Source organism: Cyprinodon variegatus, unplaced genomic scaffold (assembly GCF_000732505.1).
Source record: "Cyprinodon variegatus isolate N-32 unplaced genomic scaffold, C_variegatus-1.0 Scaffold94, whole genome shotgun sequence".
Classification (NCBI taxonomy): Eukaryota; Metazoa; Chordata; class Actinopteri; order Cyprinodontiformes; family Cyprinodontidae; genus Cyprinodon; species Cyprinodon variegatus.
This window is the reverse complement of record NW_015150547.1, coordinates 1,297,925-1,311,482: the sequence shown is the minus strand read 5'-3', so window position 1 is coordinate 1,311,482 and position 13,558 is coordinate 1,297,925. Positions and strand designations below refer to the sequence as shown.

Here is a 13,558-nt window from a genome sequence, read left to right as displayed (position 1 = left end):
ATATATATATATATATATATATATATATATATATGAATGATCTAACGTGCCAATATAGATGTTTTTATCTTGTTATATTTCACCCTAATCGTTGAAAAATACTCCCTCCCCCTTTTTTAGTGTTTAGTAAAAAAATTATCTCTACATTAAGATTTTTGGTTGATTAGGTTTGGACATAAATATAAATCCCAATTTAATTTGACTCACAGTGATTTTACTTTCAAACACAATTTCAGTATTTCAGCATACATCACAGTTTGCGGTTACAGCTTGGTTTGTCACTGAATGATCTCCTGGGTTTTATTGTAATTTAGGTTGGTTTTTTTTAAGCAAATGTCTCTTAAATTTTATATATGAAGAACCTTATAAAGATGGCAATAATTGTCATACATTTGCATTGGATACTGTTTGATGGATTCTTAGCATTCTTTCTAAGGTTTTTCTTTTGCTTATATCATTAACTTCTTTATAGTGAACTAAATTAAGAAATAATAAGAAAGAAAAAGAAAAGCCTGGCACACCCAAAAGTGTAAATATTCTCCTTGTCATAGAAATCAGCATTAAACAACCCTGCAGACAAACTAGATTTAAAATGGATGAAAATATTGAACTTTTGTTACTGTCTTTGTTTTCTTATAGTTATGGTTTACTCAGTACAATATTGAATGTTGCAATGCAGTTTCTGTGTATTCAATTACAAGCTTTTAGAGCCTTACCCAAATTGATAAACGCCATTTTACATGAGGGATACTGCAGAGGAGCTTTGCAGTTTCCTGGTAGTGAATATTTGGCATACATCCTTTCTGTCGTGATTCATCTGACCTCACTCATCTTTAAATTCACTGATACTCAAAAAATAACAACCTGCCTTTAACTTTGCCTTGTAGAGATATGGCATTCGTAGTATGGTACAGTCCTAATTTGCCTTTAGTATTGTACATTGAAGAGCTACTGCTTGAAGGATTAAAAATTGTTGACCTAATTGTCATTTACTTTACCTTTAACCAGAATGGCGCAGCAGGCGGCGCGGTTCCACAGCCCTGCCCCTGCCACAGCCCCTACGCCAGCTCAGACCCCAGTTTTACGGGGTCCTCCACCGCTCCTTAGGCCCCCGCCTCCTCCTTTTGGGATGATGAGGGGACCCCCACCAAGACCTCCCTTTGCACGACCTCCGTTTGACCCAAACATGCCGCCTATCCCACCACCAGGAGGCATGCCACCCCCCATCGGACCTCCTCACCTCCAGGTGAATATTTTTTACATCTGACTCAACATTAGCACATCTTTCTTAGATAAAGTGTTAAAACTGCATTTGAAGAATCTTAACAGAAAGCTAATTCCCTTTAAAAAAGTTTGTTGTAGTTTTTTTTTATCAGTTCTGTCATCCAAAAATTAAGAGACAGTAAAATAATTTTTTTATTCTTTCCTCTTTGTAAATCAACAAGCGTTGTAGCTCAAACATTTCAGAGAAGGATAAGCCGAAATGGTTGACAGTGGCTCTGGCTTTTATTGTAATTAATTCTAAACTGCAGTGAGATTCTCTTTGACTCTTTAAGGCATCTGCTGCTATGTTTTATTTACCAATTTTTAATTTTTCAGAATAGCATATTTTTGTTGGAGTGATTGGCATTCGGTTTAAAAACTAAATGTGTGTTTTTTGGTTTTTTTTCTGCAGAGACCCCCTTTCCTCCCTCCTCCCATCGGTAACCTGCCCCCTCCTCCAGGGATGCTTTTTCCTCCTGGGATGCCTCCTGTTCCTGCATCTGGAACCCCAGCTCTGAATCCTACAGAGGAAATCTGGGTAGAGAACAAGACTTCAGAGGGAAAGGTAGTATGTTAACTCATATCAGCATCTTACACTGTTTTACTTAATGAAACTTGAATACTGGATTGGAATTAGATAACTTTACAAAAAGGTTTCTTGTACAGGAGGAGTGTTTAAATCAACCACATAAGGGATGCACTGAGCATATAACTCATTTAAATACAGGCTGTTTTCAATCCTGGTCAGTTATCCTTGTCCTGGGTGTTTTATGTATCTCATTGCTGCCACACACATGACTTATATCAAATAATAAGCCTCAGCAGCACTTGATGACTGGAGGCCGTTCAATCATTTCCTGCAACAGTTAGACTTTGAAAACATGCAGGGCTACTCTATAAAGTCCAGTGGTTTGTTTTATAACTTTTTAAAACCTTTTTTGGAATGACTGTGATCTGGATGACTGAGAATCTTCACCAGCCTACTTCAGGGCTAGTACTGAGATCTACTATTTTATTTCATTTGCATACAGGAAAAACTACTGAAACTGTCTAATTTTTAACATTTCCTTAGGTTCCGGATACGTTTTGAACTTATTCCATGGTTCCACCCACATATTCAATGTTCTTTAAGTGCAATCAATGAAACATTCAGTTTTGGCTTGTAAACCTGTGAAACTAATGTTGAATTTCAGAGGCCCTTTAATCCAGTGATGACAGAATCATAGATGGATAATAAATGTTCTGTTTAGTTTAAACACTGATCACTAGATCTAGTACAAGAGTATGAAACATCCCCACTAATAACTGACTTATCACCCTGTCAGACTTATTACTACAACGCCCGAACCAGAGAGTCGTCATGGAGTAAACCAGATGGGGTGAAGATAATTCAGCAGTCCGAACTCAACCCTCTTCTGGTAGCGGGGGCCACAGGTTCAGGTGCAAACGTGGGGGCGACTGGGGCTTCTAGCGCCAACAGCATCAACCCAGCAGCCAGCACAGCGGCGGCGGCCTCCCCCACTCAGGCTCCTAGCTCTACCCCATCCCACACGCTCACCTCTAGTTCAGACCCCACCACCACCTCTTCACCATCTGCGACCATCGCAGGTAATCCGATGTTCTTCAACAATCAACACTCAAGTGTTTTCCAAAGTCTTTAGCTTTTTTTCTCTCTTTCTGTTCTTCACAGCCAGCGCTGTAGCAGATCTTCCCCCTGTAGCAACAGCGACTTCTAGTGTCGCTGTGTCTCCAGTCACTGTGGTGACTGTATCCACAGTGCCGTCTCCTGTCACAGCGGTTCAGACTGTGCCGCTGCTGCCAGCAGCCTTGCCTCACAGTGTGGCCCAGCCCACTGCAGCCATTCCTGCCTTCCCACCCGTCATGGTGCCACCTTTCCGGGTGCCTTTACCAGGCATGCACATCCCTCTACCAGGTGAGAATGACAACACTAACTTTAAAGGTTGCTGGTTTGATTCATCTCTAATAAGCACTGAGTGATTTTTTAATGTCAGATTTTCTCTATAAATTATAAATGTTTTCGTCCTGTTTGCAAATGTTGCTTTGTGGTTCATTGTAGCAGCAGTTCAAAAAGGTTGTACTGGTACAATGCCCTGAATATGTGTTCATACCCCTAAACTTAAAACTTTTTTGCATTTTATGTAATAGACCAACACAAATACACTGGAAGCAAAAGCAGTCTGAAAATTTTATTTTTATTTATTTATTTTTTTATCATTATGATGCGACCCCTGAGGCCGGATGAGCCAAAGTTAACTTAAGAAATATATTATGAAAAAAAATGTACCATGAAATAATCAAGGCACATTTAAATAGCCAATTCAGTTCAACAATAACTTATGAATTGCACAATTTAATTACACACACAATCCATTTATTAAATGTGCTTTTTAGATCATTTTATTAGTTAAATTTCTTTATACGTAATTAAATTTTTTTTTTTTTTTTTTTTTTTTGCTGAATGTGTATATTAATCGTAGGTGGTATTTACAGTGCTTTTCATTCTGCCCCTTTAAAATTTTTGTCCTTTTGCCAGATTTCAGGCTTCAAACAAAGATATAAAATGTATATAAAATATAAATATAAAAAATAAAATAATCAAAAACAAGTGGAACCCGATCATCAAGTGGATCAAAATTAATATATATTATATATTTTAAAACTATTTTAACAAAAAACTGAAAAATTGGGTTTGCAAAGTTATTCAGCCCCCTTGAGTTAATACTTTGTAGAGCCACATTTTGCTGCGATTACAGCTGCAAGTCACAGCTGTAATCGAGAGAATGAAATTTTTACCCATTCTTACTTGTAAACAGCTGGAGCTCAGTGAGGTTGGATAGAGGGCGTCTGTGAACTGCAGTTTTCAGTTTTTTTTTCCCACAGATTCTCCATTGGATCCAGGTCTGGACATTGACTTGTCTATTCCAACATCTGGATATTTTTATTTGTGAACCATTCCATTGTAGATTTTGCTTCACGTTTTGGATCATTGTGCTGTTGGAGGATAAATCTCCGTCCCAGTTTCAGGTCTTTTGCAGACACCAACAGGTTTTCTTTCAGAGTGGCGCTGTATTTGGCTCCATCCAACGTGCCATATTCCCTGTTCCTGCTGGAAAAAAGCAGACCCAAACCATGATGCTGCCACCACCATGTTTGACAGTGGGGATGGTGTGTTCAGGGTGATGAGCTGTGTTTCTGTTACGCCAAACATTACGTTTTGCATTGTTGCCCAAAAGTTAAATTCTGGTTTCATCTGACCAGAGCATCTTCTTCCAGATGTTTGCTGTGTCTCCCAGGTGGCTTGTAGCAAATTTTAAACGAGAATGTCTATGGATATCTTTAAGAAATGGCTTTCTTCCATGAAGGCCAGACTGATTGTTGTCCTGAGAACAGTCTCTCACCTCAGCTGTAGATTCATCCAGAGTGATTATGGTTCTCTTGGCTGTATCTCTGATCAATCTTCTTGTTTGAGCTGAAAGTTTAGAGGAATGGTGGGTCTTTAATATGATCACTTGCAACGTGCAGCTTGGGGTGTTTAAAGCTTAGGAAATCTTTTTAATCCAAATGCTTTAAACTTCACAACACTATCTTGGACCTACCAGGTGTGTTCCTTGTTCTTCATGATGCTCTCTGGGCTTTAAACAGACCTTTGAGACGATCACAGAGAAAGTGCATATATATAGAGACTTGATTGCACACAGGTTGACTGTGTTTATCATCATCAGTTATTTAGGTCAACATTGTACCATTCACTCACTGAACTTCCGGAGAGTTTGCTGCACTGAAAGTAAAGGGGCCTGTTTAATTGAAGTTTGAAATATCCCAATAAATTTCTTTCCACCTTATGATTGTGCTCACGTATTGTTTGTTGTTAACAAAAAAAAGAAAATTTATATAGTTATGTTTAAAGCCTGAAATGTGTCAAAAGGTCATAAAGTTCAAGGTGGCTAAATACTAAAGCGCTGTTTATTTACAGTGTGTAAAATAAGTATTTAACACGTCACCATGTTCTCCAGTAAATATATTTTTAGGGGTGCTATTGGCATGATGTTTTTGCCTGATATTTTGGGGTTTATTGGCAAAAATGTTTGGGAATCCCTGATTTAGGTCATATTAATATCACTCAAAGTCTTGGTATAAATCTAATCTGACAGAATCTGAGCTATGTTGCAGAAAAGGACAGGGGGTGTAGATCCTCTTTAAACGTGCAGTGCCAGTAGAGATGTACACCAAATAGACATTGAGATGGAACTGCAGCAGAAAGTGTTCCCACAAAGTACTGGCTCGGGGGGGTCAACATTGCTCAACTTATTTTTAATCCTTTTTTATGAACAGCTGTTTCCTTGCGCTTCACAATTTAAACACTACTTTGTGTTAGTCTGTGACATAAAACCACAACAGAACACACATGGGTCTGAGAGGGTATGTGGAGATGAAATAAAGTGCTGGAGATATGAATAAGGCACAGCTGAGCAGACCTAAAAGAGATCTTACTTTGTTTTAAGCAAGGCAGGTGGACATTTTATACTCTTAGCTAATGCTGTAACCATTAGAAACAAATTAACTGGGTAGCCAGCAAACTGTTATATCTAGTTGTTATTGGTGTACAATGTAATGTGAAATTGGCCCTAATCTGTTCCATGGCGCCCCGTAATGCTGGATGGATGGCTTTTTATCCACCGCTGTGATGTATGTTGGTGTTCAGCGTTAAATGATTGAATCTTCTCACAGATTCAGAAATATAAGCTATCGTACCTTTTAATGCCCGTCTGAGCGGGAACCGCACACTCTTTCACACCATGGTAGCTGATGTCTAGTGTCCTGCTGTGTTCAATCCCATGCTTGCTTGTCCGTTGTTCTTGCAGGTGTAGCAATGGTGCAGATAGTAGGTGCTCCCTGTGTAAAGGCAGGCCCCAGCGCCAACGGTAAACACCCAGCCGCTCGCCTCAGACCACCAGTAGATGGCATGGTAGTGAATGACGTCTACATGCATCGTATAGTATCAGAATGGGGACGTTTGAAACCACCGGCATGGTGTTGAATGCAGTGACCATGAAACAATACAGGGGTGACTTTTTTTAAATTTAATTTTTATTCAAGTCATTCCAACATGAAGTAGGACATGCAGGTTGATAGTGATCCTTTATCGCTGAAGTTGTTTTTTCAGCTTTTAATTACAGCTTTTTAAAGATAGCTTTATTAATGTTTTGCTGGAAAGCACCAATCTGGTTTTCCTACCATCCTTGGATTTAAAACAAATCCACCAAATACAATCAATCCTTTTGTGTTTACCTTGGGACGGACCTCGTTAGTTTAGCTGATTTTAATTAAATGCGATCAGCATCCGAATAGATTTCTCCTGCCGTTGGTTGTTGGGTACAGGCTTTTCTTTGACAGGTGTAGAGTGACAGCAGAGCAGTCCATCTATTTCCAAATAAAACTAGCTGTGGTTGCTACGTAGAGTTAATCTGGGCGATGTGTTGTGGTCCTGTGGTTGTCTTCTTCTGTGGCATGGTCGTGAGTGTGTGGTCACTGTTTGTTTGTGTTTTTGGGCTGTGTTCTCTGTTAATCAGTTGTTTACGGCAACGATGCCTTTGCCCTTATTTTACTCTACGAATACTCTTCAAGGTATTTTTCTTTTTTTTTTCTTTTTTTTTTAGAGGCTCCCTTTTAAGTTCAAAATGTATTCTAGATAGTTCAGTCTAATAAAAAACGTTATAAGGTAGCTGTATGTCATGTTGTTTACTTATTTTTTTTGCTAACATCTTAGAGAACAAGATATCACCCGGTATGTTAAAGTTTCTCTAAGTTATAAGAATGACTAAATTGAGATCTTGGTTTTGTTTCTAATAGGCATGCTCCCTGGCATGGGTCCACCTCTAGTTTCCATGATGCACCCCCAGCTGACTCTTTCCCCAGCTCCTGCTTCCATAGCTGGATCACTGCAGCTTCCTGAGTGGACCGAATACAGAACAGCTGATGGGAAAACGTATTACTATAACAACCGGACACTGGAGTCCACCTGGGAGAAACCACAGGCCGTCATAGAGAAAGGTAGAGCTTCTGACACTTTGCTGGTCTGCTATACGGGGCTGTAGAGGCTTAATAACATGTGTGGACATAAAAATAAAAAAAATCTTTTACTTGAATGTAAATAAGAACAACTGAGATTTGAAAAAAAGCTGTTTTAAATTTAAATTTGGGTATTTTTTAATAAATCCAGGAAGTTGTAAAGTTTAAAACATACTTTAGTTTGGTTTATTATTCACACAAATCTTTAAAAAATTAGATCTTTCATCAATTTATTTTGTTCTTATTCATTACACTGATGGAGTTTTAAGATCATTTCTGACTTCAAACTCCGTGAAACTATTATATACAGCAGCAGCCATTCAAAATGGCCCAAATGGCAGCCTGCTTCCAACTCACAGGAAAATGCTCTTCAATTTCAAGGCCACTGGAGTCACTCTCTCTTGCATATTTTTTAACTCTCACACTTTCACTGAATTACAGGGTCTGACCAGGAGATGACGCTTCTTTTTCGATCTTAATGTCCACGAATCATGACAGAACATTTTAGTACAAAGATGAATGTTTAAAAAGGAATTGTAGGCGACCAGCCAAGGGCCCATCAAGGAAAGTGGGGACATTTTTCAATGGCTACTACTTTAAAATAAAAAAATAAAGTAAAGGTTCACTTAAGTGCATAAACCGCTGAACAAAGAGACCATCTGAAGACTATGCTTGATGCAAGTCGAGAGCATCAATCAGCTCAAGTGATGAACTGTGCTTTTGGTGTAGTTGGAGAAAAACGCAGTACACAAAACGGTCTTAAAAAATTACCCAACAATGTTTGAAATCTTGCCGCGTGAACCAGCCTTTATGGTGTCCACTGATAAATCAGAATAAGGATGGAACAAGCAATTTCAAATCAACTTGTGTGTTAATACCTAAATTTAGCATAAATCTACTGTCCAGAATAGACTGCAGTGCATGGACTGAGCTTCCTAAAAAGATTAAAACAGATCCACAAAAAAGCATATAATGGATCAATGCCATAAAACTTCCTACATGCGGTGAGTTCACCAGGATTAGGTCCTAGCTTTAAATTCTGTATTTGATTAAAGTAGCAGGCCCTCACCCCTGCGCAATATGATGGCTTACATTCTGTAAATATTTTCATCAGACACTCTTTTGTATTTAAGACAACTGAGCAGCCACTTTAGGAAATATTATAACAATAAACTTTTTTTTTTTTCTTGGGTTGAATTAATCAGGATGCTTTATGGGCTGACTGTGATTTTTTTTCTATGCAATTGCCATGTCAATTTTCCCCTGCACATTACATAATCACAATAGTAGTGATTTGCATGTCCCCTCATATACTTAATATTTATGCTCTTTAATGTTTTATCTTTTGAGGATTATTATGAGGTTATTTCTGAGAGTGAAAATAACATAAAACTTGGATAAATCAGTGTCAACAACTGAAAGGGATGGTAGTGGTTTAAGTGGCATGTGGCTATCATGCGCCATTGATGTCATGATCTGCTACTCATTTACAGGAAAAAAAAAAAAAAAAAAGAGAGATTTGCTCACAAAGGACTTAATTCCAAGTCTTTCAGGGCAGATGTTAGTACAAGGTCTCAAAATGATCTCATTCTTCTCAGTGCCTAGTTATCCATTCTCATTTATCTGTTCTTAGAAAAAGAAGCAGAGAGGGCCAAAGAACGCCTGACCCAGGAGGAAGCTGAGGCGATGGAGATGGAAGAGGAGATGAAAATGGAAAACGCTAATAACGAGAAAGAGGTCAGTAAACATTACGAATATCAATTACATTAACTGTAGTGTAAGACTAAATGCACCGAAATATATTATTGTCTGAAAAAGGTCTTGAGATAACATTAGTTGTGAACAGTGATGGGCAAGTTACTTAAAATATCTATTATAGTCCCTAGTTACTTCTCCAAAAAAGTAACTGAGTTACTGCTCAGTGAAAGTAACTCGCTATTAGCCACAGTAACTGTGCAGTTACTTTTTATGATCTAAAGTGTCAAAGAATTTGGGAAATTTTCCTGTTTCCTGAATTTTAACTAGAGGTTTGATTATGAAATATAAGGTGTTTATTATGAATAAATACATTAATATAAAGGTCCACATATCTAATAAACATTAAAAAACTAATCTATATTATTTTGATCTGAGGTTTGACAAGTGAGTTGCAATAAAATTATGGATGTGATTAGATTTCTTGTTTATAGTCAAAGAAAAATAGGATGTCTTGATCTTTATTTGTTTGAATATTGACAGGCTATGAAATGGGGATGAAGCTGAAAAATAATGCATTTCAAGCAATTTAAAAAAAATGGCAGTAGAATTAAATGTGGTTAGACCATTCCAGAACGATTAGAAATCCTAGTAAGACTGTTTGACCCAGAATTTTTGCATTAGAAAATGCAAACCGTGCACGTAAAATCATTATATCGCTGAGAAAGTAATGAAAAGTCGCTGTCAGTCAGTTTTTGGATGATTTGCTGAGCTTCTGAGATCGCATCTCCTAACGATAAATGATGGTCTTTTTTCCCAAACATAATAAGCAAATCACAGAAGTATTTTACGGTTTTCTGTGGGAATGCTGTCATTGAATCAGTGTCTCTGCGTCAGCATGTCTCCTCTTTATTCATGCTGAAGTTGCTTATTCTTATGTACGTCATGTACGCTCATACCAAGAAGCTGTAGTCCTTATTTAAAGACTGCAAGTAACGAATCTGTTTGAAGTATGCTGGTGAAGATTCTCGCTCATCCAGGTCATAATCATTCCAAAGAAGTTCAAAAACAAACCACTGGACTTTGTTTTCCCAGTTTGATGACGTTTCGCTTTCCACCCTGGAAGCTTTTTCTATTCAAAATGTCCCGATTAGCGTTGAGTTCCAAGCTTTATAGACTATCCCAACATAGCCTTGTTATGGCTTAGCAAACATGCAGATTTTTAACTTTTTGGGAATCTGTTTGAAGTGCAGTAATGACTAATGCTTTACTGTCTTTTAAAAATTAATAGTTACAGTGCTAGATTGTGGAGTAAAAAATGAGCACTGAGAGTTGATATCCAAGGAAGAAAAGGTTTTATTTTACTCTGCAGAGAAGAACAAAATGACCAGTTGAATGCAGCTCTCAGTGTTGATCTGAGGCTGCAGCATCCCAACCCCTGAATAAAAAAAAAAAAATAAAAAAAAAGGTGACTCCCCACACATTAACATTTACCAAGAGGAAACACTTTAATCAATGGACAACGGAGATGACAGTTGTTTCCTATTCACACCAGGATGTGAGAATCTTGACATGTTTCCCCCTTATCTAACCTAGGGGGAAACTTCCTTTCAAACCTCCTTCCTTTCCTTTCATCTCAACAAGGCTTCTAAGTAATCACTCCTATTCAGGAAAAACCTTTTCTTCCTTGAATATCAACTCTCAGTGCTCATTTTTTTACTCCACACTAGTTACTAGAAAAGTGATTATTTAATAACGCGTTGGTCCCAACACTGGTTGTGAATTGGCGCTATATAAAAAAACTGAATTGAATTAAATCGGTTATTGTTCAAACTTGTCAACTCTTTTCCAAATAGTACAGTTTAAAATCACGTCATTTTAAACTGTACTGCATTTTATTGGTGAAACAACTAGGATTCATTTACAGGAAATTATTTAGAAGCTAGATGAACCCGGAAGAGAAGAACCAGCTGAACTTTTTTCTTATTTTTTATCAAGGAACCTAAAGAGGAAGAGATGACAGAGGAAGAAAAGGCAGCTCAGAAGGCCAGGCCCGTAGCCACCAACCCCATACCTGGGACACCTTGGTAGGCATCCATTGTACCCCACGATCATCACTTATTACTGTAAAATACACCAAAACTAAACGTTCTTCTTCTTCATTAGGTGTGTGGTGTGGACGGGTGATGACCGTGTATTTTTTTACAACCCCACAACACGGCTGTCCATGTGGGACCGCCCTGAAGAGCTGGTTGGTCGAGCTGACGTGGACAAACACATCCAGGAGCCGCCGCACAAGAGAGGCCTGGAGGACAGCAAAAAGACAGGTGTGGAAGGCCACGCCTCTTTATTTGAGCTGTAAACTTTAAGCTGTGGCAAAAACGGTTATTTTAGTGGCTTTTAGTTGAGCAAATTATTTCACTGCTCAGGTGTCAGTAAGGAGGAGCCAGAGGCATCGACAGCTACTGATGACAGCCCAGATGATGAGCACAGCAAAGCCAAAAAAAGAAAGTACGTTTGTTTGTGCTTGAAGGAAAACAGCTTTATTCACCTTTAAAAATATGAAGCTTTGTTTTATTCTCGTTTTTTTTAACTTCTAGTTTCATTGATGTTCTCTTGTGATTTGCCATGATTACAGGAAGGAAGAAGCAAAGGAGGCCGACTCTGAGAAAGAGGCAGCCATGGAGGCGGAGCTCCGAGCGGCCAGAGAAAGAGCTGTGGTTCCGCTGGAGGCCAGGATGACCCAGTTCAGAGACATGCTGCTGGAGAGAGGGGTAACGCATTTTAAACACACGTTGGATCCTTGCCTCCAGTATGTTTTTATTTACTGAATAAAATGAAAGGCAGGGAAGGGGTAGAAAATATCAAACTTTGTTTGTTGGGAACTCATTTAGATGAGTGTTGGAAAAGGAGCTTGGTGTTTGTTTCAACAGATGTACAGCCTTTAAAGGTCCTATTAGACCTGATCAAACTTAACAGAATAAGAAAAATAAATAAAATGGGTATATAAGGGGCGAGGAATGTGGACATATTTAGAGAGAAACATAAAAAATCATTAAAACGTAAGCTAAAAATGTGAACAGCAAACAGAAATAGATCAAAGAACAATCTAAAGATAATGCAGTACTTGTTCTTTTTTTTAAATATAACTCCAGTTTTTGATAGTTTGAAGTAATCAAAATAAATATTTTGTTTAGTATGCGTTTAGTACATTTCTCTATGAATTCCTTTGACTTTAAGTTAAACTATCTTCAGCCCTGATCCAGCTGAACTTTCCTGCTGTCCATGGCTTAATGAAGAATTATATAAATAGTAATTCTGTTGGTTGTTGCCATGGAAATTAATTATTACTCCAGATGATTAAAAATGTGGGACCGGAAATTGAGTATTGGGCACTTCTTGGTTTTTTTGTTTTTTGTTTTTTTTTCTCCTATATTGAACAGTTTGATAATTATTGTTATTGCTTAATGTCGTTTCCTGCCTTTGGTTTATAGCCCAATAATAACTGACTGGATGTTTTGTCTGTCCTGCTTTTAGGTGTCGGCATTCTCAACCTGGGACAAAGAGCTTCATAAGATTGTGTTTGATCCACGCTACCTTCTGCTTAACCCAAAAGAAAGGAAACAGGTTAGAGTTTTACCCTTTTTTACGTTGATTTTACTTGTTTCTTTTGTGGGGGGCATCTTTTTTTTTTTTGTTGTTGTTTTCCCTCATTCATTGTTTTGTGTGCTTGTGCTCAGGTTTTTGATCAGTATGTGAAAACACGAGCTGAAGAAGAGAGGAAGGAGAAGAAGAACAAGCTCATGCAGGCCAAAGATGACTTCAGGCGGATGATGGAGGAATCTAAGCTCACAACCAAGTTAGGAAGCATGCCTCGTTTTTCACGCTGTTGAAGATGGTTTGTTTTAATTTCGACTTAAGATGATTCTAACTTTGATATCTTTGCAGAACGACATTCAGTGAATTTGCTATGAAGCACGGCAGAGATCCACGATTCAAGGCCATCGACAAGATGAAGGACAGGGAGGCCATCTTTATTGAATTCATGACCGCCATGAGGAAGAGGGACAAGGAAGATTCCAAAAGCAGAGGAGAAAAGGTGTGTTGCTAATTAGGGTTCCCTTTTCAATTCTGTGAAACAATTTGATACCTTGTCGATTCTCGTCACAGTCATCTAAATCTAATGGAGAAGGCATCCGTTTATTGAAAAAGCATTACTGTACAATTTCGGGAAATAAACTCATCTTCCCCTGATTTAAGTAAATGAGCGTCACCTTTCTCTCGCTCCCTGAACTGCGGAGCAACATGGAAGCATGTTTCTTTACACCCATGGCAATAGCTAGAATCATGTCAGAATTCCAGCTACCAGTAGTTATAATTAAACATGCTAGCAAAGAAGGGCTGGATTAACGAGAAGGGTACACTCCCTTAATAACCCCAAAGAGAGGTAGGAAACTGGTTTATTTTCAGAAATATGATTTAATAGGAACCACATTAAGCACAGCCAGTG

At 38.3% G+C, this 13,558-nt stretch overlaps 1 protein-coding gene across 2 annotated transcripts in view; it reads left to right on the top strand.

Moving 5' to 3' along the window:
• The window catches only part of tcerg1 (transcription elongation regulator 1), a 21,184-nt gene that overhangs the window by 1,248 nt on the left and 6,378 nt on the right, over positions 1–13,558 (top strand). Inside the window, exons 2-15 of one of the 2 annotated variants that reach the window (XM_015373949.1) lie at positions 1,009–1,246; positions 1,676–1,828; positions 2,589–2,871; positions 2,954–3,196; positions 6,147–6,206; positions 7,135–7,335; positions 8,987–9,090; positions 11,047–11,135; positions 11,215–11,375; positions 11,478–11,559; positions 11,687–11,822; positions 12,586–12,675; positions 12,789–12,907; positions 12,997–13,147. In XM_015373949.1, coding sequence (XP_015229435.1) covers positions 1,009–1,246; positions 1,676–1,828; positions 2,589–2,871; positions 2,954–3,196; positions 6,147–6,206; positions 7,135–7,335; positions 8,987–9,090; positions 11,047–11,135; positions 11,215–11,375; positions 11,478–11,559; positions 11,687–11,822; positions 12,586–12,675; positions 12,789–12,907; positions 12,997–13,147 — 2,110 coding nt within the window. The remainder of the gene's footprint in view (positions 1–1,008; positions 1,247–1,675; positions 1,829–2,588; positions 2,872–2,953; positions 3,197–6,146; positions 6,207–7,134; positions 7,336–8,986; positions 9,091–11,046; positions 11,136–11,214; positions 11,376–11,477; positions 11,560–11,686; positions 11,823–12,585; positions 12,676–12,788; positions 12,908–12,996; positions 13,148–13,558) is intronic. The other variant, XM_015373950.1, reaches the window with a different exon arrangement.